Source organism: Acinonyx jubatus, chromosome C1 (assembly GCF_027475565.1).
Source record: "Acinonyx jubatus isolate Ajub_Pintada_27869175 chromosome C1, VMU_Ajub_asm_v1.0, whole genome shotgun sequence".
Taxonomy (NCBI): domain Eukaryota; kingdom Metazoa; phylum Chordata; class Mammalia; order Carnivora; family Felidae; genus Acinonyx; species Acinonyx jubatus.
In genome coordinates this window covers 190,131,629-190,155,707 of record NC_069381.1, presented here as the reverse complement: position 1 = coordinate 190,155,707, position 24,079 = coordinate 190,131,629, and the positions used below count along the sequence as shown (strand labels likewise).

General features: G+C 39.3%; 1 protein-coding gene across 7 annotated transcripts in view; it reads left to right on the top strand.

The window, feature by feature from the left end:
- Positions 1-24,079, top strand: part of PLEKHM3 (pleckstrin homology domain containing M3) — a 195,682-nt gene that overhangs the window by 139,648 nt on the left and 31,955 nt on the right. For 6 of the 7 annotated variants that reach the window (XR_008295538.1, XM_027052332.2, XM_027052338.2 and 3 more), the window contains one exon: positions 23,296-23,453. The exons of the other annotated variant lie outside the window; for it this stretch is intronic. Coding sequence is in view for 5 of the 6 variants with exons in the window: in XM_027052332.2 (XP_026908133.1) it covers positions 23,296-23,453 (158 nt within the window). In the remaining variant the exon portion in view is untranslated. The remainder of the gene's footprint in view (positions 1-23,295; positions 23,454-24,079) is intronic. 7 annotated transcript variants of the gene reach the window in all.

Here is a 24,079-nt window from a genome sequence, read left to right as displayed (position 1 = left end):
AAGTCACTTATTTTTCTTGACTTCATGCTTTGATCAAAACATTATTTTACATGAGATTTCAGAGTTGATCTAGAAGGAGGCCATTGGGAGATGCAGAAAGATTTGTAAAAGGGAGAGGAGGCCCCAAATGCCCAATGTCAAGGAGGCTGGAGTTGGAGGGGTTAATTTTAAGTCCAAAGCACAGACAAGTAGCAAAGTTCAAAGACTCCTGCAAAATTTAAGATGATTTCTCAGGATAAGTCAGAGTCAGCCAGGGAAGATCTGGCCTGTTGAAGGCTGGCATTGGCCAGCAACCCCGAAGCAACAGGATCAACGCCACAGTCAATGCTCTAAGGAAGACAATAGAAACTAGTCAAAGGTCTCAGACTGAGACATTCCCAGCCCCTAGATCACTCTGTAAACTCAATGGATATGACTGGCTTTCACATTTTTTATGTCACTAACTCTAAGACGTCTGAGTAGCCCTGTCCCTTATGTGGCTTTCCTTGTACCTTAAAGGATCTTTGTAGAGAGGCAGGTTCTCATCCTTATCTACCCAATGGCCTCACTTTCCGCAGCAGATGGCAATGGCTTGTTCCTGGCCTGACACTAAGCCCCATGTCCATATGGAGTCTTTCATGATCCAGTACAAAGGGACCTGGAACAGGTCTATCAGACTGATGTCATCTTTTTTCTCTTGGGAGTAGCCATGACCCAGAGAACCTTCAGAAAGCAGGGCCAGACAAATATGCAGATGCTCCAGCAGGCTAATAATTTCGCATCTTCCTCATTGGTACTCTTAACTTACTTTCAGTAGGTACTTAGATGGTATTTAGTATATTTAGTAGATAAGGAAAGGGAGCAACAAACTGATTATCAATAAAAATACATTATACTTCTTTCTGTTGAGAATGAAGAATTACAGGGCACCTGGGTGGCTCAGTCAGTTAAGCATCCAACCCTTGGTTTTGGCTCAGGTCATGATCTCACAGTTTATGGGTTCAAGCCCGGCATCAGGCTCTGCTTGGGATTCTCTCTCTCTCTCTCTCTCTCTCTCTCTCTCTCTCTCTCAAAATAAACATTTTAAAAAAATGGAAAATGTATTACATACTCTAACAGTAGCACTACCTTTTTAACTTACTTGGAATGAGATTCCTAATAAGTATTTCCATAACTCTGAACTGGATGGTGTTAGTCACAGCCTCTCCAAGAGTACAAGCAACATACAAGGATATAATTATAAGGTCTTGATCAAAATATACTTAAGGTTTTTTTTTTTTTTCTGGCTTTCATCTCAGCAAATGTTTCCAACTTTTTCAGATACCAGATTTGGTCACCATCAGTTTTTCTTTTTCTTGCCTAATTGTCTTAGCTAGAACCTCCAGTAAAATATTGAATAGATGTGTTAAAAACAGACATCCTGGTCTAATTCCTGATCTTAAGAGTAAAACATTTGGTCTTTCATCATTAAATATGCTTTTAACTTGAGTTTTTCATGGATAGCCTATATCTGTTGAAGAAGTTCCCTTCTTGTCAAATGCTTTTTATCACAGGGAGGGGTTGGATTTTGTCAAATGCTTTTTTTTGTTTGCATCTGTTGAGATCATCTTGTGTTTTTTGTCCTTTATTCTATTAATGTGACTTAATACAATGTTGGATTTTCAGATGTTAAACCAACCTTGCATTCCTGGGATGAATCTCAATTGGTTATAGTGTTTAATTCTTTTTACATGTTGCTAGATCCAGCTAGCTAGTATTTTATTGAGGATATTTGTATCTTTTTCCAACTCTATAGTTCTTAGTTTTGGTCTGCAATTTTTACAGAATCAGGCGACTTTAACATTCATGCAATGAAGCTCGTCTCTTGCACCCACATTAACTGATTGCTCAGATGACTGGTGCATCATTCCAGGATGCTTTTCCTGGCTTACAGTTTCTCTGTACACCTTACATGTGCTTACCACCAAAATGTTCAGTACTCAATATATAAAGAAGTTTTTACAATTTTTCACTGCTATCTACTTATCCTCTAGAGGAACCAGTTCACATTTGACAGTAATTTAAAGAGTAGCTGTGGAAACGTGAGCTCACTGGCACCTTATTTCCAATTTATTTGGTGATAATGTTGTACAGTTTACCAATTCATGTCCTAGGACTGGCCGGGTCACACCATAATCTAGCTCTGATGGTGGGGGCTGAGAAGAACCTCCAAATTGGACTCTGATGTTTGGGTTCATCATCCCTGATAGTCACAGAAGAGAGCTCTCTGGGATTCTTTCCATTTTCTATTGTACCAGCCACAGTTTTGGGCAGCATAATCCCATAACAATATTCAGATCTTCCCCTTTTGTGACTTCCTTTGGGAGAAGGGAGACAGAATGCCTAGCCGAACACATTAGGTACCAAAGCTTTGCCAACTGGTGGTGAAGTCCCACGTGTGGAGCCTCCCAAACTTTGAGTGCAGGGTTCATTAGGATAGCTTGTTGAGCAGGTACTGAGACCTGGATCTGCTTTTTAGTCTGAACGAACTACATCAGTGGAAAATGATGTTTGTTACTTGATTGGAGCTTTAGGATTAGGCAACTCTCCTTGTGATAACTCAGGCCTTTTATAACTATTTTCAGAGAAAGAGAGAGAAAGAAAACAAGAGGGAACAACTCTGACCATGGTCTAAAGCCAGGCTTCTGTCACTAAGCAATCAAGAAAAAAGCTCAAGTGGCCCTTGCATAAGTGGGAATTTGCGGTTTCTAAAGCTGCCCATTCCCCAAACGACTAAAAGATGTTATTGGCATTTGGCACTGTTTCCTATGTTTTGCTCTCCTTAAATTTCTCTTTAAAAGGGTTTGAGTTTAAAGGCAGAACCACTAAAAAAATGCAATTGAGTCCTAGAGCTGTGAAAGGCCAAGTCCAGAGTTAACCCCAGGAGGCCCTGTTTTGTTTTTTGTTAAGGCTTATTCCCAGGGGATGCCAGGAAGTCTAAGGGTAGGCAGAAGAGAAGGAAGAGACTAGTCCAGATCAGCTCTAGGATGGCACCACCATGTGCCAAGGGCTTCCCGCCCTCACCAGGCCAACTGACTCCACGATGTACACTGGAAAGACTAGGGGAAAGGGACAGGAAATTTAGGAAAGAGAACCCAGAGCCAAGGGCAAGAGAAAGAAGACTCGCTGGTGGCACAGCCTCCCATACCACAGGCTGTCATGGGACAGAACACAAGACTTCCAAGGGCTTCTTGGCCCCAACTCACTTTTTTAAAAGTTGTGTTTTTCCCTAGATTATTAAAGTCTACTCATGGCACAGAATTTGGGAAGCACAAACAGTTAGTAGGGAGAAAATGAGAAAATAACCGTCAGGCAGGATGGCAGAGAGTTTCAGATCCCAGCCCTTGGTAGGTCAGACTTTGAGTCCCAGCTCCACTGCTCAGCATCCTCATGTACAGCGAGGGGAGTAAGATCTAACGGTGATGTGAGGATTCAGTGAGATCACATACCTGGCCACGGTTAGCTGCTGCTGCTGCTGCTGCTGCTGCTGCTGCTGCTCCTGTCATTACCATTAGCCCACCACCACAGTTAACAATTGGATACACATCTGGCTAGGTCTTTCCTGTGCATGTATAGGTATAAAACATGGCTTATTCTTTATAGTAGATCAATTTTTATCTTGCTTTAACTTAAATAACCTTCAGAAGCACTAGCTCTTTTGCTTTCGTGTGGAAGATTCTATTGCTATAGTTGAATGCCTTTTCCTTATAAATAATACTAAGATATACATCCTTGTATAAAATCTTCAGCTTCTGATTATTTAAGGTAAATTCAGAAGAGGAATTATTACAGTCAGGGTTTGAACTTCTTAAAAGCTCTAGATACATTTTCCTAAATCTATACCTGCCAACACATCAAGTTCTCTCTTCAGATCTCTGGAGCATCAGCCAGGGATTTTAAACACATACACGCACACGTGCATACACACACGTTTTTGGTAATTTTAGAGGCAAAAAAAAAAAAAAAGATTCCTCATCACTGTTTGATTTTGCCTATTTTTTTTTTATTATTTGGGAAGCTAAATGTGTTTTTGCATGTTAATTACTACATTTAAAAAATTTGATCACATCTTTTGCCCATTTGAGGACAGACTATTTTTTTTCCCCACTGAGTTTACATGAGTTCCTTATATGTTACGGGTCATGTTTTTCCTAGTTTTGTTGTTAGCCCTTGGATTTTATATGTGATCTTTTTGATGAACAGAAGTTTTCAACTTTTATGAGTTCAGATCTGTCCACTTTTCCCTGTTGTGATTTTTTTTTTCCTGTGGTTTTCGAAGCCTTTCTCCATGGTTGAATCTGATAAATGATAAGTTGCATTTTGTCTTTTCAAATAGTTCATTTCATACATTCAGTAAGAAATTTCTGGGATTTTTCTTCGTTGTATAAGTGAGGATAGAGGGGAAATTTCCCCCCAAATGGTTAAGTAGTCATTTCAGCCCCTTTTTTAGATACTCCGTCCTTTCCATGCCGACTTTTGATTCCATATTCATATAATCTAATTACGTGTGTGTCCTGGGATCGGTTTCTGAGCAATCACTTCTATTTCCTCAGTAGCAATTCCAATGGCCAGTACCAATCATGTGAATTTTATGATATTTTCAGGTCTGGTAGCACAACTATATCTTCATATCCTTGTTTTACAAAATTGTCTCACTTACGCCTGCCGTTTTATCCCTCCAGATCAACTTTGAAATCACCTTGTCAACCCAATTTTCTTTTTAAATTATTTTAATAATTGTACTGACTCCAAGTTGAATTTTTGCACTTTTTGTACTTTTTCTTAACAGTGAGAATTTTTAGCTCGGGACTTGAAAAGAAACACATGTAGCTTAAACTTATGTAAGATTAATAAGCTAAAAGAATTAACTTATTTTACAATCCTAAATACAACTATGATTGAATGATCACAGCCAAATGCTGCCAGAACTTGTCAGGAGGCAGTTGCAGAGCCAGCCACTTCCTGTCAAGTTAGGAGCCTTTTACAGACTGCGCATTAAGATTCATTTTTGAGGTACAGAAGGAGCTGAACATGCACCAAATGTTCAAATGCTTCAGTGTTTTTTATTCTACATAATCAACAAGAATGTTAGCTATTCCAATGATAAAATGCTTTTCAAGAGCAGTTCAAAAATTGCCCACTCTGGCCTTTCTGGCTGCCCACAGCATTCATCCTCTATTGTCTCATGTTTGGAGAGCCGACTAGCTCATCCCTCAGGAATTGTGCACGTCCCGGGAGCGCGTGAATCACACGTCCCCTGGAGGCTCTGCTAAAGTGCATGTGGTGTTTAACTGGCAGCAACCCCTCTGCCCTCTAGGTTCACGCCATGAAACCATAACCTCATCTGGTCAAAGGCTTGCCGTTTTGTTGGGACAAAGTTGGCATTTAAGTGTTTGGTTCCGGGGCCTGCAGTAGGAATATCCCAGAAATATCCTGTTTCAGCTTTTTTAATACAAAGGTTGAACGCACTTGGAAAGGCCCGAAATGGAAATGGAGCAGGACCCATTCCTCCTTAACAAGTGATCTGTTTATACCCATGGAAGGGCAGCAGAGCAAGATGGGGTCAGGTGGTGGCTAGAGGCAAAAATGCCTTAGAAACTAGGTGGCATTTGGGCCAGGTATGAGAGCGCGTGCCTGGAGAGGCATGGTAATGGAGTAGGAATGACTAGGCATGGAAACCATACGGGCCTGAGTTGAAACTCCAGCTTTGGTGCCTGTTGGTCGTCTGACCAGGCGACCAGTCCCTGAAGCTTTCTATGCCCAAACTTACTGACCTGTGAAAGGAGTGAAGATGCTACTTATCCTGGGCAGTTGCAGTAAGAATTGGAAGTAAATATAGAAAACATCCAGAACTTCTCCATGATGATAGCAATAGATAGTAGTTATCAAGCAAAACTTTTTGAGGGAATGATGAGGTAGGCAGGCATCATGAGAGCAGGAGACAGAGGCACAGTAGATAAAAACTAGAAGCAAGTTTGCGAAGAGTGGATGTACCTAGCTTGTGGGAAGACCTTGCAGGCCATACTAAGGAGTTGAGACCTTATCTAACAGGGGCTGAGGAGGCCTCAAGGGGTTTTCATTAAAGAAATACCAGCTCTAGGAACGTACTGAAGTGGTTAGCACCGGGCCCTGGGAGTCCAGCTCCCTACTCCACACGTTTAAGCTGGGCGACCTTGAGCAAAGGACGTAAGCCTTATGAGCCTCAGTTTTATCACCTGCAAATTGGCAACGATAACGGTATTGACCTTGCAGGGTTCTTGTACATAATAGTTATTTATTTAGTGCTCACAGTGTGCCTGCAAATGTTCCAAGTACTTGACTTGTATTAGCTTAATGGAGAAAATGAGTTCAAAAGCTTAGGGAAGTGACTGGCACAAATTAAACAGTCACTGCTGTGGGGGTGGTACAACAGCTGATGTCATTTTCATCACTTGGTCAGATATTTTAATAAGATCCTGCTGGTGATGCCATAGAGAATGGGTTGGCGTGGTTGGGGCTGGAGGCCAAGAGAGCAAACAGGACAATAGTATTGCACACGTTTAAAATTTCCTGGAGTTGTACCTAAGATCTGTGCACTATACCTTATGTATGGGATACCTCAATTTAATATATGAGGTAGCCAATGAACCCTCTTCTCCCAGCTGACAAGAAGCTACTCGCCAACTTCCTGGAGTTTCAATGAGCTGAGTGCTCTTCACTTAAAAAAATAAAATAAAATAAATAAAAATTAAAGGAGAAAGACTGAGGGAACAAAGTAAAATCCTTTTTTGATTAACCGTGTGCCTGAAGCACAGAGGGCCCGAGGAAAACCGAAACCTCTACGATTTGTACGAAACTCTGCCCTGCTTGGTAGTTTTCCTTCACTAGAGCTACGGGCAGTAGCACACGACTGTAGAAGAGTCCTCTCTTCTGGCCCAGTGACATAGAGATGCCGGAAGGGAGAAAGGCAGGCCATTGGGTGGTGTGGAGAAGGAGGCAGATCACGGTTGATCTGCCCTCAGCCCTCTGGAAAACTGGCCCCTTGCCGGGCTTTCTTTCTTCGCACACTTTTCCGTTTAGATTTTGCCGAAACTCTGAACATGTCACATGTGAGCATGCTATTCAAAATCCTTTTCTCTTTGAACCTGATCTTGTCTTTGAATGTCTTCCTGTTGTAAACTCACGGTTTTCATTTTTTGCTTAAGGCCAAGTCTAAGGCAGGTCAGTCAGCGCATTGACTTCTCCTTGGATTCACACCAAACGACGTGACAAAAATGTTCAAGTTGGGGAACAGACTTCCCCTGCACAGTACGCTGGGTGGTATGAAATTATTATAACCTTTGAATATCTGGGGAATGGATAAAAGAATTTGATACCACTACTGTTTCTCCTCCTAGTGACTACAAAAACACAATTTAAAACTATAGGAATTTGTTCACTAACCAGGTGATCAAGATCAAATAACGTCAGGGGAGGGAGCTGTGAGGGCAGGTCATTTCTGAGAGGGCAGGAAAGAAAAAGTAGAACCGCCAAAGGGCATTTAAAACATTTAAGTGAGATTCATAGAAAATGCAATATGCATCATGATTGCTTACTTACTGACTCCCAGTTAGGTATTTAAAGAGATAAGATTAAATGTCTAGAATTCAGTGATAATTATGTAAACAAAAACCTGACCTTAAATTGCCTGGTATTAGATAGGGCTATTGACACTCCACATATCTTATAAGTCATTCTAATTGAATGGGGCAGTGTTACCTTCCAAAACCTAAAAACACCCATAAGTCAGAGAACATTCTGATTAGACACACAGGTCTCCTTAGATACAAGCATCAAGTCTAATGCAGTCATGACAGGTTCACTGATAGGCAATTTTCAAGACCTTTTGTGAAAATAAACATTATCAGAGACGAGTAAAAACACAGGCCATACAAAACCAGAAAATGAAGGTCATCTACATTTTTGTAAAGTTTACATATATGCACATGCAAATTACATTTCTAAAGCCATGCTTTGTAGAGCTGTCGTTTTTTAACAATTTAAACATTATGAAAGTTAACTTGCATTCATAATTTAAACATGAAAAAACAGAATTATATATATATATATATATATTTTTTTTTTTTTTGGAAAGTATGAAAAGGCTAGTTACTTACAAATTGAGGTTTCAAATTGAGGTTGCAGAGCTCAAACTCTTCCAAAATGACTGGAGAGAATAAGGAAAGCAGACTGGCTTAAGGCTTTTATTGCGGTTAGGGGGTGGGCCTGGGTGAGGATTCCGGTAGGAATCAGGAAGCAGGAAATTGGGTGGTTTGAATCTCCTGCAGGTGCTAAGGGAGAACACGTCCCATCAGCTTGCCCAGGTGTGGGGCACAAGAAGAGGCAGGCGTGAGGTTTAGAAGCTGTTTACAAACATCAAAATAGAGTTTAACTCTGTATTACAAACATCATCCACACAGTCACCCAGTCACCAATTTGTTCTTCCAGTGTTACCACCCAAATTTCTGTTTTCTCTCCACTCTTACTACCCCCCCTTTTACTTCTAAGAAGTTATCACCTTTGAATGTCTGATAGCTTTCTTTCCTTTTTTATTGAGGTCTAATTGACGTACATTATATTCATTTCAGGTGTGCAACATGATTCACTGTTTGTGTATATTGCGAAATGGTCACCACAACATAAATCACTACACGTAGTTAACGACTTTTTTTCTTGTGATGAGAATTGTTAAGATCTACGCTCTTAGCAACTTTCAAATGTGCAATACAGTATTAATTACAGTCACCATGCTATACATTACCCCCCCCCCATAACTTAACTGTTTTATGGCTGGACATGTGTACCTTTTGACCCTCTTTACCCATTTCACTCTCCAACCCCCACTACCCCTGACAACCACCACCAATCTGTTCTCTGTATCTGTGAGCTTGGGGTTTTGCTATTGTTGTTGTTTTAGATTCCATATATATGAGAATTTAGATTCTCTTAGCATAATACCTTCAGTGTTCATGACAAGATTTCACTGTTTTTTATGACTGAGTAATATTCCTCTGTGTATGTGTGTGTGTGTGTGTGTGTGTGTGTGTGTGTGTATCACAGTCTATTCATTTATCCATTGATGAACACTTAGATTGTTTCTATATTTTGGCTCTTGTAAATAATGCTGCAGCATTAATGGGAGTACAGACATCTTTTCTCGTTAGTATTTTCATTTTCTTCAGATAAATACCCAGAAGTAGAATTGCTGGATCATATGGTGATTCTATTTTTAGTTTTTTGAGGAATCTCCATACCATGTTCCATAGTGGCTGCACCAAATTACATCCCCACCAACAGTTCACAAGGGTTCCCCTTTTTGCCACATTCTTGCCAACACTTGTCATTTTTTGCCTTTTCAATAACAGCCATTCTAAAAGATGTGATCTGATAGCTCACTGTGATTTTGACTTCTGTTTCCCTGATAATTAGTGATGTTGAGCACTTTTCATGTACCTGTTGACCATCTGTATGTCTTCTTTGGAAAAATGTTCAGATTTTCTGCCCACTTTTTAATCAGATTCCTTTTTGCTGTTGAGTTGTATGAATTCTTTATATATTTTGTATATTAACATCTTCTCAAATACAGGATTGGGGTGCCTGAGTGGCTCGGTTGGCTAAGCATCTGACTCTTGATTTCAGCCCAGTTCTTGACCTCAGGGTTGTGAATTCAAGCCCCACATTGGGCTCCACACTGGGTGTGTGAAGCCTACTTAAAAAAGGGAAGGGAAAGGGAGGGGAGGGGAGGGGAAGGGAGAGGAAAGGAGAGGAGAGGAGAGGAGAGGAGAGGAGAGGAGAGGAGAGGAGAGGAGAGGAGAGGAGAGGAAAGGAGAAAGGAAAGAGGAGAGGAGAGGAAAGGAAAGGAGAGGAAAGGGGAAAGGAAAGGAAAGAGGAGAGGAGAGGAAAGGAAAGGAGATAGGAAAAAGGAAAAAGGAAAAGGAAAATATATGGTTTACACTATGTTGCCATTTCATTTTGTCAATGATTTCCTTTTCTGTGAAGCTTTTTAGTCTGATGTAGTCCTATTTGTTTATTTTTGCTTTTGTTAGCCATTGCTTTTGTTATCAAATCCAAACAAAAATCCTTGCCAAGAATGATGTCAGATGGCTTACCACCTAAGTTTTCTTCTAGGAATTTTATGGCTTCAGGTCTTACATTCAAATATTTAATCCATTTCGAGTTAATTTTTTGCGTATGTATAAGATAGTGGTCCAATTTCGTTCTTTTGCATGTGCCTGTCCAGTTTTCCCAGCACCATTTATTGAAGAAAATGTCCTTTCCCCATCATATGTTCTTGGCTCCTTTGTCATTAATTGACTATATACATGTGGTTTATTTCTGGATTCTATTCTGTGCCAATGAGCTATGGGTCTCTTCTTATGCCAATACCATACTGTTTTGATACTGTAGCTTTGTAACATAGTTCAAAATCGGGGAGCATGATGCCTCCAGCTTTGTTCTTCATTCTCAAGATTGCTTTGGCAATTTGGTGTCTTTTGTGGTTCCCTACAAATTTTAGGATTGTTTGTTCTATTTCTATGAAAACTGCCATTGGAATTTTGCTATGGATTCCACTGAATCTGTAGATTTCTTTGGATAGTATGGGCACTTTAACAATACTAATTCTTCCAGGGGACCCTGGGTGGCTCAGTTGGTTAACCGTCTGACTCACTATGAGTTCAAGCCCTGCCTCCAGCTCTGTGCTGACAAGACGGAACTTGCTTGGGATATTCTCTCTCTCTCTCAAAAATAAATAAGTAAACTTTAAAAGAAAATACTGGGGCACCTGGGTGGCTCAGTCGGTTAAGCTCAGGTCATGATCTTGCTGTTCCCGAGTTTGAGCCCGGGTTGGTTGGGTTCTGTGCTGACAGCTCAGAGTCTGGAGCTTATTTCAGATTCTCTCTCTCTCTCTCTCTCTCTCTCTCTCTCTCTCTCTCTCTCTCTGCCCCTCCCCTGCTCACACTCTTGTCTCTCTCTCAAAAATCAACATTAAAAAAATAATTTAAAAAAATACTAATTTCTTCCAATCCATAAGCACAAAAATCTTTCCATTTATGTGTTTCATCTTCAGTTCCTTTCATCAGTGTCTTATAGTTTTCAGTGTGCAGGTCTTTCACCTCCTTGGTTAAATTTATTCCTAGGTATTTTATTCATTTTGATGCAATTGTAAATGGAATTGTTTCCTTAATTTCTTTTTCTGATATTTCATTACAGAATTCTATTTTTAAAGTCTGCCCTTCTCTCCCCTGACATACCATTCTGCAGAGATAGCTTTTGTTAACTATAGCCAGTCTGTCTCCTTCTAGATATTTCTACTCATTTACAAATGTTAACTTTTTTTTGTAAATGGGATCAAGCAATACTACCTTTCTGCATCTTGCCTTTTTCACTTAATAGTGTTCTGTGGACATCTGGACATACGTGCACATTTAGTACACACAAAGGTTTACCTCATTCTTTTATCAGCTATATGCATAGTCTAGTTATCTTAATTTTTAACCAGTGCATTCTCTATTAGAACCAATACTGCAGCAAACACCCTCGTTTATTTCTCTGAGCACTTGTGTGACTATGTAGTGTAAATGAGTTAATGTGGGACAGCTGGGTCAAAGGGTGTGTGTGCTTTGTAGTTTCACAAGTATTGCCACTTGCCTTCTGAAAAGGTGGAACCAGTTTATACTTCCATTCAGTATCTTGAGAGTGCCTGTTTTCCTACACCCACGTTAAATTAATTAAACATTAATTTTTTCAACATTTATTTATTTTTGAGAGAGAGAGAGAGCATACATGTGCAAGTGGAGGAGGGGCAGAGAGGGAGACAGAGGATCCAAAGCAGGCTCGCACTGTGAGCACAGAGCCCAATGTGAGGTTCGAACTCCTGAATGGTGAGATCATGACTTGAGCCCAAATGAAGAGTCAGCCACCTAACTGACTGAGCCAACCAGGCGCCGCTTAATAACATTTTTAATCCTAGCCAATCTGAGCAATAAAAAGTAGCTTCACACTATTATTTTAATTTGTATGTTTTTCCATTGTAATTAAGATTGAGCATCTTTTTTATGTTGTTTGCCATTTGTAGTTTGTGTTCATTGTCTATTTATTTCATGAACCTCTATTTAAATTACGTTGTTGGTCTTTTTGTTATTAATTTGAAAGAGCTCTTTCTTTATTAAGGAAATTGGCACTTTTTGATATAAATGGGAGCTGTTTTTTCCCAGTTTGTTTTTGTCATGTCATTTTGTAAGTGGTATTTTGTATTTTACTAATATTTTAATTTTGCATGTTCACATTTATCACTCTTATGGCTTCTAAGATTATAAAATATTTGCCCCATGTAAATATTTTGCTGACATTTTTCTCTAATTTTTTTTGTAGTTTTAAAATACTTCTATGGTTTTCTTTTTATAGTTAAATCTTCAATTTATCTGCAATTACATTTTCTTATGAAATGAGAGATTCAGTTTTATTTTTTCCACAATGTCTCACCAGTTGCCACAGCATCATTTATTAAATAATTTATCTTTACCCACTTTTACTGTATAGTAAGTTCCCATACACATTTGAACCCATATCGTGCGTTTATAGATGCCCAGCATACAGACACCACAAACACAGTAGATAATATTCTTGAAAAACAGGATGTATGAAATCATAATCAGTACTGTGCAGTGAGTGGTGGTTTACTACTTGTTGACGCCTTGAGGCGAGGAATAAAAATTACCAGTTGTCTTAAGACAATGGCATGCAAGCTAATAAAGAGCACCTATTCCAGTTTATGTGCAGGGTTTGTTTTTCCTCACATCAGTAACCCAACAATTTATTAGATCAGAACCTTCTAGCCAGAAACCCATTTTGGTTTTTCATTTAATCTTAGGCACTGCTGGTCTCATAAAAGCTGTTAAGTAATAATAATGTTGAGCACTTATATTGTGCTTTCCATCCCTAAGTGCTATCTAAACTTTTAACTAATTAAATGCATTGACAACAGGAAGGGATTTGCAGACGTCTTCAGGAAAACTGATATCTGGTTGCACACCTGTGAGGGATGATTCCTAAAAAGCATTAACTCCCTCTTTGAATGGCACTCAGCAAGCAGAGGAATAAAAAGCTGGTGACATTATTTCACTTCTTTTGAAAATTTCCTTGGGTATCTTCTAATTAGTCTGGTTAAACTCACCTTTTATCTATCTCCCCAGATATTCCCTTTCTACATTCCTGGGGGTATTCAACAAGCTTCTTTTGATGTCTTCCCTGTTGGTTAATCACAAAATCATAGAATCTTCAAACTGAGAGGGATCCTTATTGATCCTGTAGTTTTGAACGACTTAGTACAATCCCTTTATTCTGTAGATAAGGAAACTGAGGCACGGAGAAGTGAAGTGACTTATAAAAAAGGTTGCACAGCTTACCGGGGACATAACTGGGGATAGAAGCCAAGAAGTGTCACTCCTTTATCTGCTGTTGGTCAGCCCTGTCCTTTGTTTCTCTTTGTGAGCATTTGAATTGACCTTTTCTATTTTCTTAACTTTTTTTTCTTTTTTGTTTCCATCCTTTCCCTACTTCTCCTTCCCTTCTTCACTTTCTGCCTGTTATGTGTCTCCTGTCCTTACATGATCAGCTGATATTGCCTTGATTTCTCCTGTATTTCCGTATCTCTTCAAATGTGGAGTCTTTTGTTGTTTCCTGTTAAGATGTTTTATAGTGGTCTCTACTCAAGCCCTCTCTGAAAAGCCATACTTCTTTAATTCCTCCCACATCACATGCGTAGAGGGAGTTGTTCTGTTTTGCTTTGCTTTTCCCAGCTGTAGTTGCCACTCCTTTTAAGAAGTTACATCTCTAGTTTTGGTAAATAGGCTAGGGTTTAAGTTGATGGTAAGTCCATTTTTGTCACAGAATTTGGTGGTTATTTTAACTGATGAATTTCCCAGTTCAACTGATAATAATATAATATTTAAAATCATGTTCCATATTCAGAAAACAACACAAGATGTGACCATTTAAGAGAATTTGCACACAAGGAGTAAATGTGTCGGACAAAAAAAATCTGTAAGGCACAGCAGGTCCAGTTCAGATGGAAATCATGGCGATCAGCCTGGACCAATGCAGGCTGTGTGTCTTGTTTCCGTGCAGGAACCAAATCAGTTTAGAAATCCATTTCTACATGGCGGGTCAGTAGGCATCCAGAGACCTCAGAATTCTCAGGCTGAGCCAAACCCAGAGGCTGCACTCTGACCTAAGATATCCTTAGAAAGGCTCCTTCCTAGAGTAGTGAAATGTGCATAAGAGGGGGAGTCTGGGTATGTCACCAGCTGGCCAAGTGATCTTGGGCAGCACACATCACCTCTAGACCTCAGTTTTCTCATATATTAAGGAAGCTGAGTTTAAAAGATCACTTAGGGCCTTTCCTTATTTACTACTCAGTGAGTCAGTATTATCTTAACTAGAGCCAAAATGAACAATAGAGACCTAAATATAATTAATTTCAGACATATAAGTAATAAACTCAACAGAGAAGTAAAATTCTGCTGACCATACCATGAGAATTTTCTGGAATTGTTTCCATTTAAACTATTTTAATTATTTTCCTCATAATTACATGTGTACCTCTATCAGACTGTATGGTCTGTTTGGGGGGCTCACAACATGTGGACCCCATAATTGTACTCACCCTTTGTAAATGTTTCCACTGGAGTTCCTTGAGGTTGTGGCCTGATGAGGCCACACCCCTGGAGGCACTTTGCCTAGTGCAGAAAACCTGTCTGAAGTAGGCCCCACCCGAGATATTTTTCTGAATAAGAAATTTGTGTTCTTGGGTTCATCTCTGTTATTCACCCATTGAAGACAATTGAAATTGAAAAATTTTTTTCTTTTATTCCCTGAGGCTGTTTCCAGCAGGAAGCAAAATGTGATCTGATAGAAATGATGATGACCACTCACAAATCTACCCAATTACATCAACCCAGATTAAATTATCACATAGTTTACAAAGTCTAAGTAGAAATTGTCACCTTTGGGAGAGGCTCAGATAAGAGCTAATTGGTGACATCATAATCCACCCTCAGGGAAGTGCTTCATTAACCAAAGTTTCAGTCCTGTGAGAGGGGTGAGGAGCAGCTAATTAGAGAAGTTTTCTGTTTATATACAAACAACCCAGGACTGAGCCATAATAAGGGGCTCAAAGGTTAGCAATGGGGAAATGGCCTTTCAACAAACTTTTTGAAATATGAAAATCCCCTTTACTAGTTATCCCCCCTCCTTTTTAAGTAAGTTCTGAGCCCTGTGTGGGTGAACTCACCACCCTGAGATCAAGAGTCACGTGCTCTGCTGACTGAGCCAGCCGGGCTCCCTTAGTTATTTTCTATTTTTAAGAAAAATAATATGGTGGCATGCTTTTTATTTTTTATTTTTAAAGACTTACAATTAAGAATAGTAAAATTTAGAATTGAATGAAAATTAGGGATATTCTGTGTGCTAGGGTTTTCCAGCCCGGGAAGAATCTACAGACTGCTTTTTCCTAGCTCTTCACAAACTCACCTGGCCGAGATCACTGGACTTCACCATACCCACCTGTTAACGCCGACAAATGGCACTCAGAGAAAATATAGTGAGCGCAACCTCTCTCATGGTCCTCTGGCCAAGCAAATGCCAACTAAATTATATCTGAAATCATTTTACAACGTGTGACAGTTTTGATTCTTTCATCTCATCAAGCGAGCTTGTTACCACTGGTGAGTGGCAGGTGGCTTTGTTTACCATGAATGGGTCTTTGGGTTAGACTTTTAAGGAGGGGCCGTTTGTCAAGTGCAACAGGCCTCTTCATCACAGTATTCCCAACAGTTGTCCCGAGTCTAGATGTTACACAATAGCTGAGGAATGCCTGTATTGAGATGCAAGGTAACTGGACAAATCAGGGGGTAGGAATTAGCCAGTGCATGAAGAGATTCAATGAGAAAGAGTTTTTTCTTTTTTCTTGTCCAAGTCACTAGTGGTCTGTCCCTCTCCCCCCGTAGATCTTGAATGTTGTGGTGGTGCCAAGGGAGTGAAGGCAACGGACACAAAAGAATCATTTGTGCCCTTTTCCCAATCCCACAGATCTCTATTGGCCACAGACCTTGAACATGACACTGCAATTTCCTGGTGCCACACATGAGTAATAAGCAGCTGTTTCTGAAACTGTGGTTTGGAGAAGGCAGCACTAGGTTATTTTTTAACTTAATTGTAATTTTTGATTGGTCTGCAAGAAAGTAAATCAAATAAAGACTGTTGTCTTAGTCTGCAAGAAAGCCATAGGCCTCAAATTCCAATGCTGACCATCTTGACCAGAATAGAAAGGGGGGGAAACGTGTGTATCCCTGAACTGGAAGTTCAACCAGGCAGCTTTCGTGGGCTGCAGTCACACAAGATGGATGAGCAGATTTGGTATATTTGTCAGCCAGCTGGATCATGAAAAGTGCTATTTGGCGGCTCCTGGAGTTTTAGAACTACCTGAAATGATGAGTGAAAAGAATTTGTAGAAAGATTGCAAAAGTAAAAAAAAAAATAAATAAAAAATAAAAAAAAAATATATATATATATATATATATATAGCAAAACGGGGAAGAAGATACCAGCTTGGTGTTGATTTTGCCCTTATCCTCCCATGTGATGAGAGGACGCATAGTTTTAAATTACAAATGAAAGTGTGTATTCTTTGACTACCTGACCCTTAAAAAATTCTGAAATAATCACATATGCACAGTCTCCAACTAGGTAGATCAGACTAGTACGTTCCTTAGTACAAGAAATTAAGTTTAATGGAAAACAAAAGCAAACTCCTTTTCACTATTTTGGACATCTGCCTTTTCTCAAGGAGATAGGGCAGTCTGGCATGGACAAGGTGAAGGAGGTTGAGTGTGGGGGGTGGGAAAGGGGGGAAGAGCTACATATGTTTTCTGCTAATTACTTTGTCATAATTTTATCCACATAGGCTGGCACTTTGGGGACGATAAGTGGAGGGATAACCAAACCTCATGTCAGAGATCTATTTCACCTTTAATCGTGACTTATCTAAATGACCACCTGGTTAACTAAAACCAATAGCCTTGTTATGCTAAACATGGAATGGCCTTGTGACTTTTGATGGATTGTGATGAAGTTCTATTAACTTGTGACCAATTTAATTACAAGAATGAAAAGATTAAGAAAGACAATTTCCAAGTGTTGCTAAAGTATTATATGAGTGATTCAAATCAAGCTTGAGGTGTGTCACATGTCTTTCCCCAGCATTCGGGCTGCCTGTCTGTCGTATGAGCTCTGTTCTCTCATTAACAGCAGTGTTGAACGGAATGGATCTATACACTTTACATTAATCTCAACTGATCCTATCCAAACAGAAAGACAGTCTGATGCCTTTTAAAAATGACATGTAGGGGCACCTGGGTGGCTCAGTTGGTTGAGTGGCTGACTTTGGCTCAGGTCATGATCTCGCAGCTCATGAGTTTGAGCCCCACGTTGGGCTCTGTGCTGACAGCTCAGAGCCTGGAGCCTCCTTTGGGTTCTGTGATTGTCTCTCTCTTCCCCTACCCTGCTTGTGCTCTCTCTCTCTCTCTCTCTCTCTCTCTCTCCCACAAATAAGTAAACATTAAAAGTAAATAAAATAAAATAAAATAAGTAAAAATGACATGTAAAAAAAAACCTTTTTGGGGTGCCTGGTGGCTTAGTCGGTTGAGCGTTCTACTTTAGCTCAGGTCATGATCTCACGGTTCATGAGTTCAAGCCCCACATCAGGCTCACTGCTGTCAGTGAGGATGGGATCCTCTGTCCCCCTCTCTCTCTACCCGTCCCCCCTCTCATGCTCTCTCTCCCCCTCTCTCTCTCTCTTAAAAATAAATAAACATTAAAAGAAAGACCTTTTTTTCTCCCCCTTGCTATAAATCACAAGTGTTTGAAATAAAGAATGAATCTAAATCATATAAAGTTTCTGTTTTGATTAAGATAAGCTAATAATAAGCTATTATTTATTGATTACTTGCTCTAAGCTAGACATTATGCCCAGTACTTTCATTATATTAAATCTGATCCTTCCTTCAACCCTGCAAGGTAGACATTATCCTGATTTTTAAGTTGAGGAACTAAGGCTCAAAGAGGTTAAGTAACTTGCCAAATTTGGTCTCGTGGCTGGAAGGCAGATGAAGTAGAATTTGTGCTCTGCCTTGCTGCTTCCCCTTACCCAGAAACAACTAAGTTCTGAGGGAATATGGAAAACTCTGTAATGTCAATCTCTCTGGGAGACTGATCAATCAACTCCCACACGCCAGAAAAATAGTCAAGTCGACAAGAAGCAAAAATGATAGATTTTTTAAAAAACAAGCTTTGACCAGTTTTATTAAGGATGGACTTTTGTGATTTACTTTGTCCTGGTTGGTCCTGGCTTGCTCTCAGTGATATCAGAATCTCCTGGATCGACTCTAATCTAAATAATGCAGTTAGTGGAACTTTTCCTCATGCTGGACCCTATCGAAGACTGTTGTTACTCTGGGCAGCAATCCTGCCTAGGGAGGTGCTCCAACTTAGGGTTGACACAGAAGACTTCTCTCAGGTTGTGCACTTGTTGGCCACCTATTGGCTTGTTGGACATTTGACTTTTTCCTGCCCATAGTCATTTTCCAGGTCCATTGGTATCCTGACAGCTCTTTTCTACTTTGTTCTCAGTTGGAACCTGAAGATAGTGGCTGCTTGGGCTTTGGTCTTCTTTGGTGCCACTATCTTCATGGTGTTTATGGAATATGTCCCTAGCCTTAAGCCCCCACCAAGATGGCTAGGAATTGGGAATGAAAGTTGCAAGACTCTTGGGGGCAGGAGGAGATGGTAGAGGCAGGACATTTGGTTTCTTTTTACGCAGTTGTTCAAAACAAAGATAGATCTGGTTTTTAAAAAGAACCCTAGGAGATTTCACACCTGGAATCTACTTCTTTATAGTAATAAGACCTCTAGACCAGAAGCCCTAATAGCTAGATGCTGTTCCCAGTGTTGCTAGTAGTTGTATTCAAAGACAAGACTTTAACCTCCTACATAGATCTGTACCTCTGGCAAACTGTAAGTATGAAGTTTTCCTTTCTGTTATATTAAAAAATTCAAAAATAAATGTATAGACTATTACCTCACTGTCCTGGAGGAGAAACTTTCAGCATCTTCAGCTCTTTGGAACGTGGCCATGAACCTAAGCTAACACATAGGAAGAGTAATTAATCAAGTGTAAAGAAGCAAAAATGTTCCTGAACAGCTGAGCAACCACCGGGTCCACGCACTCTTTGTGCTCCTCCCTAAATCACACAGCAGAATGACTGAAAATGTTTGTGACACAAAGACAGCCCTGAAATGTGACTGCTGCTGCTGCCAAGGAGGGAAAACAGGAACACCTCCCTGGTCAGTCAACAAGAGCTTACGTCCCTGGCAGAGAGGGGACATTTAAGACAAGTATGAGACTCAGTCTTTGCCTTCAAGCAATTGACATTCTCAGATTTCTCCATATAAAATCACCATTTTATAGGTAGTATCACCATTTTTATATGTTCGATCTAGTTGGATAAGCAAAACAATCGCATGTTAAACAATAGTAAAGAGTACAAAACAGCATCAAGTTCTGTATTAAATTATATGATGTAAAAGTAAATTATACAAAGCACAAGACATTCATAACAGCTGAAGTAGCCAAAAATGGCTTTCCACATCAAGCTGACTAGATCTGAGCTATGAAGCCTAGGTGAAATTTAAATAAGTGTTAAGAAGTGAAACTTAAGATAGAGGAAATGACAAGGGTGAGGGCCCAAGAGCAAATGTAAGCACATTCTACACAGGGAAAAGTTTTCTCACAACAGAAGATATACGTGAAAAATGGAAACTGAGCTTAGATAAATAGTATGGATGGAATCAGCTTATGGAGACACTTGCACACCAAGCAAAAATGTAAGCTCCAATCCCGTCCAGTTCATTCTGGTATTGAGTGCCTGGGACACAGTAACTCAATACCATTTTATGAAATGAATGAGTGAAGAGATTTTCTTAATGATAAAATAAGAACTCACCAAAATTTGAAAGAAGAGATGATACTTGATAAAAGCGATGTCCAAAACTGATCAGTATATACACTGGATGGACCAAAGGGAAAAGGCTGGCATCCAGAAATAAAACTAGAGGATTATTTCATCAGTCTAGAGAAGAGTGATAATAGGCTGGGGAAGACAGGAAAAAGGGACTTACACCAGAGATATTCAAAAAAGAATCAACATGAATCTTGAAAACACTATGCTGAATGAAAGAAGCCAGCCACAAAAGGCCATATATTGTATGATTCTATTGATATGAAATGGCCAACATAGGTAAACCTATAGAAGAAAAAGTAGATTATTGGTTGCCTAGAGCTTGGGGGAGGAGGGATAGGTTAGGGGGCAAATGGGAGTAACTTCTAATAGGTACAGGTTTTTTTGGAAGACTTGATGAAAATGTTCTACAATTGACTGTGATGATGGTGCACATCTGTAACTATACTAAAAAACACTTAATTGTAGACTTTAAATAGGTGAATTACATGGCGTGTGAATTACATCTCAATAAAGCTGTTATTTAAAAAAAGAGGGAGTGAATAAATATGGTGAATGACGATATATGTGTTTGATGGAGAAAATGAGCCACTCACTCTAGATTCTATAATTTCCAGTTTGATTCTCATTGAAATACCAAGAATATCCACTAACACCATTATTACTTAAAATTATTTTAGGATCACTGGATGATACAGTAAGGCATGAAACACAAGAGATACAATATTAGAAAGGAAGGGGCCAAGTTATCACTTTCAGAAAACCCCAAGAAATTACCTAAAAAAGATTTGCATTCATGAAAATTCAGTAATTTAGTTATATGTAAGATATCCCCAATGTCAGTATATTCTAATATATAAGCAGTAGCTAATAAGAAAGCATATTATACAAAAGTTTAACCTTGAAATAATCTAAATAGTAGTGTGAGTAGCTTAAACTGGGGGGAAAAAACCCAGAAAATTTTATTAGGCAATAACAAATGAAGATATAATAAAATAGAGATATAGACAAGGCTCTTTGATAGGGAGAATAAATATTATAAAGATACCGATCCTCAAATTAATTTTTAAAGTTTATTAAAGTCCGCATGTAGGAATAAATATACGTTTCTGACAGTATAAGTTTGTTGAAGTATTTCAGAAGCCTTCAAAATGCAAAATGTTCATACCCTTTGTCTCAAGGAAGTTTTCTAAAAGGAAAAAAAAAAAAGCTTTATGCACGAGATGCCCAGTCTTCTCCTTTAGATCCTCCTTTCACGTCTTCCTCCATATCTTCCCTTCTCACCGTCTGTCCCTTCAAACAACCTTTACTCACCTGGTTTCCAGGCTCTTCTATATACTGCTGTTTCCCCCCTAAATGGACTATATCTTGTTAGAACATCTCTCTGAATGTGTCACTAACCTTAATTTGTTTAGGAAAGAGTAACATAAGTAAAACCAAACTCAGCTGCACTATTGTTACCACAATTTAGAGCTAACCCTATGACACATTGGAAAGTGTTTGATATAAGATTTGGTAGTTGTTGTTTCTTAGAAAGTGTGTATCGTGTGTTGGTATTAGGAGTACCTGTTACTGGGGTTTATCGAAGTTAATGGTCCTTGAGAAAACAAATAAAAGGAGGTCTATCTATGGCTTCTAAAGGAAATGGAGAGGAGAGTAAGTTAAAGAATGGTGGAAATGTACCTGCTTAACTCAAAAAACAGCCAGCATAATTTCTACCCCCTTTATTAAGAAAAAAATCCACTCTTATAAAGCAGTGAACTTTATTTTTCTGTTCACTTTCTGCATCGTAATACAAAAATAGTATACATTGTTTCTTATAAAAAGAACTACATATATACAAAATGAAAGACTTGCTTTTCCAACTTGTTCCCTTCCTTAGAGTTAACTACTGTCATATTCATTTTTAAAACATGAGATTATTCCATGATGTTTAAAAACCACTTTGAGTTTTTTATCTCCAGTATTAGGTAGAGCTTCATTTTTTGCAAAATGCTCTATTAGATTCCTTGCAGTCTTTTATTTTTATCAGTTAATGCTATTTATTCACCTTGACATTGTAATTTCTCTTTAGGTATGACTTACTACATTTCCCTCAGATGTTATTTTTATGTAAAATTGTCATTTTAACTCTGTATTTATTTGAAAGGATCCAGCTACTACCAGTTATTTCCAGCTACTTCCAAACTAACTTTAATGTTCATTCTTTTCTTATATCAAAATCAGCATGTATATGCAGGTGCATTAATGAGAGAGAAGTAAAGGCAGATGTTTTTCTTGTTAGTATTGAACTGCTGAAGTCTTTGAAGCTCATGCAGTATTAGTTCAACGAGATCTGACTAACATTGGCTCCAGACTCATGGATGTTTGCAGGCTAACCGGTGAGGTAACAGTGGGAGGTAGGCAGATACAAGACAGTAGGGCCTGGCGGGGACAACTGTCCACTGCAGAGCACGTGCCTCAGTAGGAGCAGATGGCCCCTACTCACAGGCAGAATCATCATCATGTTGGAATTCAGGCCTAGTTTTGCTATATCTAATGATTTTTCAAAAGAAGCCAAAAATATGGGTATTTATGTGAAATCTCCCAATTATTAAATTGGCTCACTTTTTAAAACACTGAGAGATTAAAAAAAAAAATCCTCAGGCTGAATGTGGCCCTCAGACGGTCAAGTTGCAACCTCTTTATATTAACATACTTAGCAGCAGCAAAAGAAACCTATTTTTCCACATTTGTTACATGTTGGGGAGACGGTGAAAAAGCTATCCTATTAACTCATCAGAGGAAAGGGATTACTGAATTTACAGCACAACATTCGACATTAATATTTACCTTGTATGTGTCCTATTTTGGGAAACACACCATACTTAGGCCACACCATAACGGTATGCTGGTCTACGAAAGTAGAGTTCCCCATTTGTTGGTCCTCAACTCCCTGTATCACACTACAAAGAAAGAGGAATACAAAAGAAGTTTCAACATCTTCATTTTCCAACCTCCAGTGGTTTAAACCAGAGAGCTCTTTTGGAGTGAAAATACTACGTCTTTTCTTTCTCAGCGTTGCTGAGAAATTATAATTAGAGGTTTTCCTGTTGTGTAAAGGAAAGGAATTCCAGTCCTCCTGCGTCTGCAAGACTTCTGTTCTCAATGAATTTGCTTCCCTGTCCCATTTCTCTTTCTGCAGGTGATAGAGGGGAAGCTGGCTCCATTCTTGGGCAAGGTCATTAAATTTGCCGCCTCGCACGTGTACAGCTGCAGTCTTTGTAGCCAGAAGGGGTTCATCTGTGAAATCTGTAACAATGGAGAGATCCTCTACCCTTTTGAGGATATTTCAACAAGCAGGTACAGAATCTCTTGTCTTAACAAAAGTATACCTGAATATGTCACATGTCGTTCTGTTTGGCCTGATCAGGCCAACTTTTAGTCAAGTACCGTGTATCTGTCTCTTACCTTGTATCAGATTCCTCTTATTCTTGGAGAATATTTTTTGACCTTTTGGTTTCCTATATTTATTCCCAACTCACTTCACTGTCTTTATCCAGAATGAGATAACAGAGTTGCAAAGAAACATCACCTATTTCTCCCTTCTTAGGTAACAAAGAGGGTTCAGATTCATTTTTAGAATGAAGATTAGGGAGGATGAATCGTCACAACATTTCAGGGCCAAGTGATAGGCAATGGGAAATTGCAGTCTCAGAGCAAGGCCCAAACCGGCCCAACTGCCAGGAATAACACTACAAGACACTGGGGAACAGCTGTCTGGCTCGCCACATGCTTTTCTCCACAGATGCGCTGCAGTGTGGCGATGAAAGTTTTAGGATCCAAAGGAGGGAAAAGTGGGAGTTTATGTGGGATTATTTTTCTAACCAAAGTAATATTTGGGCATCATCACATTCGTTGGTTGATGGATGATTTTTTCCCCCCACTAACTTGAGACCAGGGTTTTTACTATTGCTTTTCTTGAATCA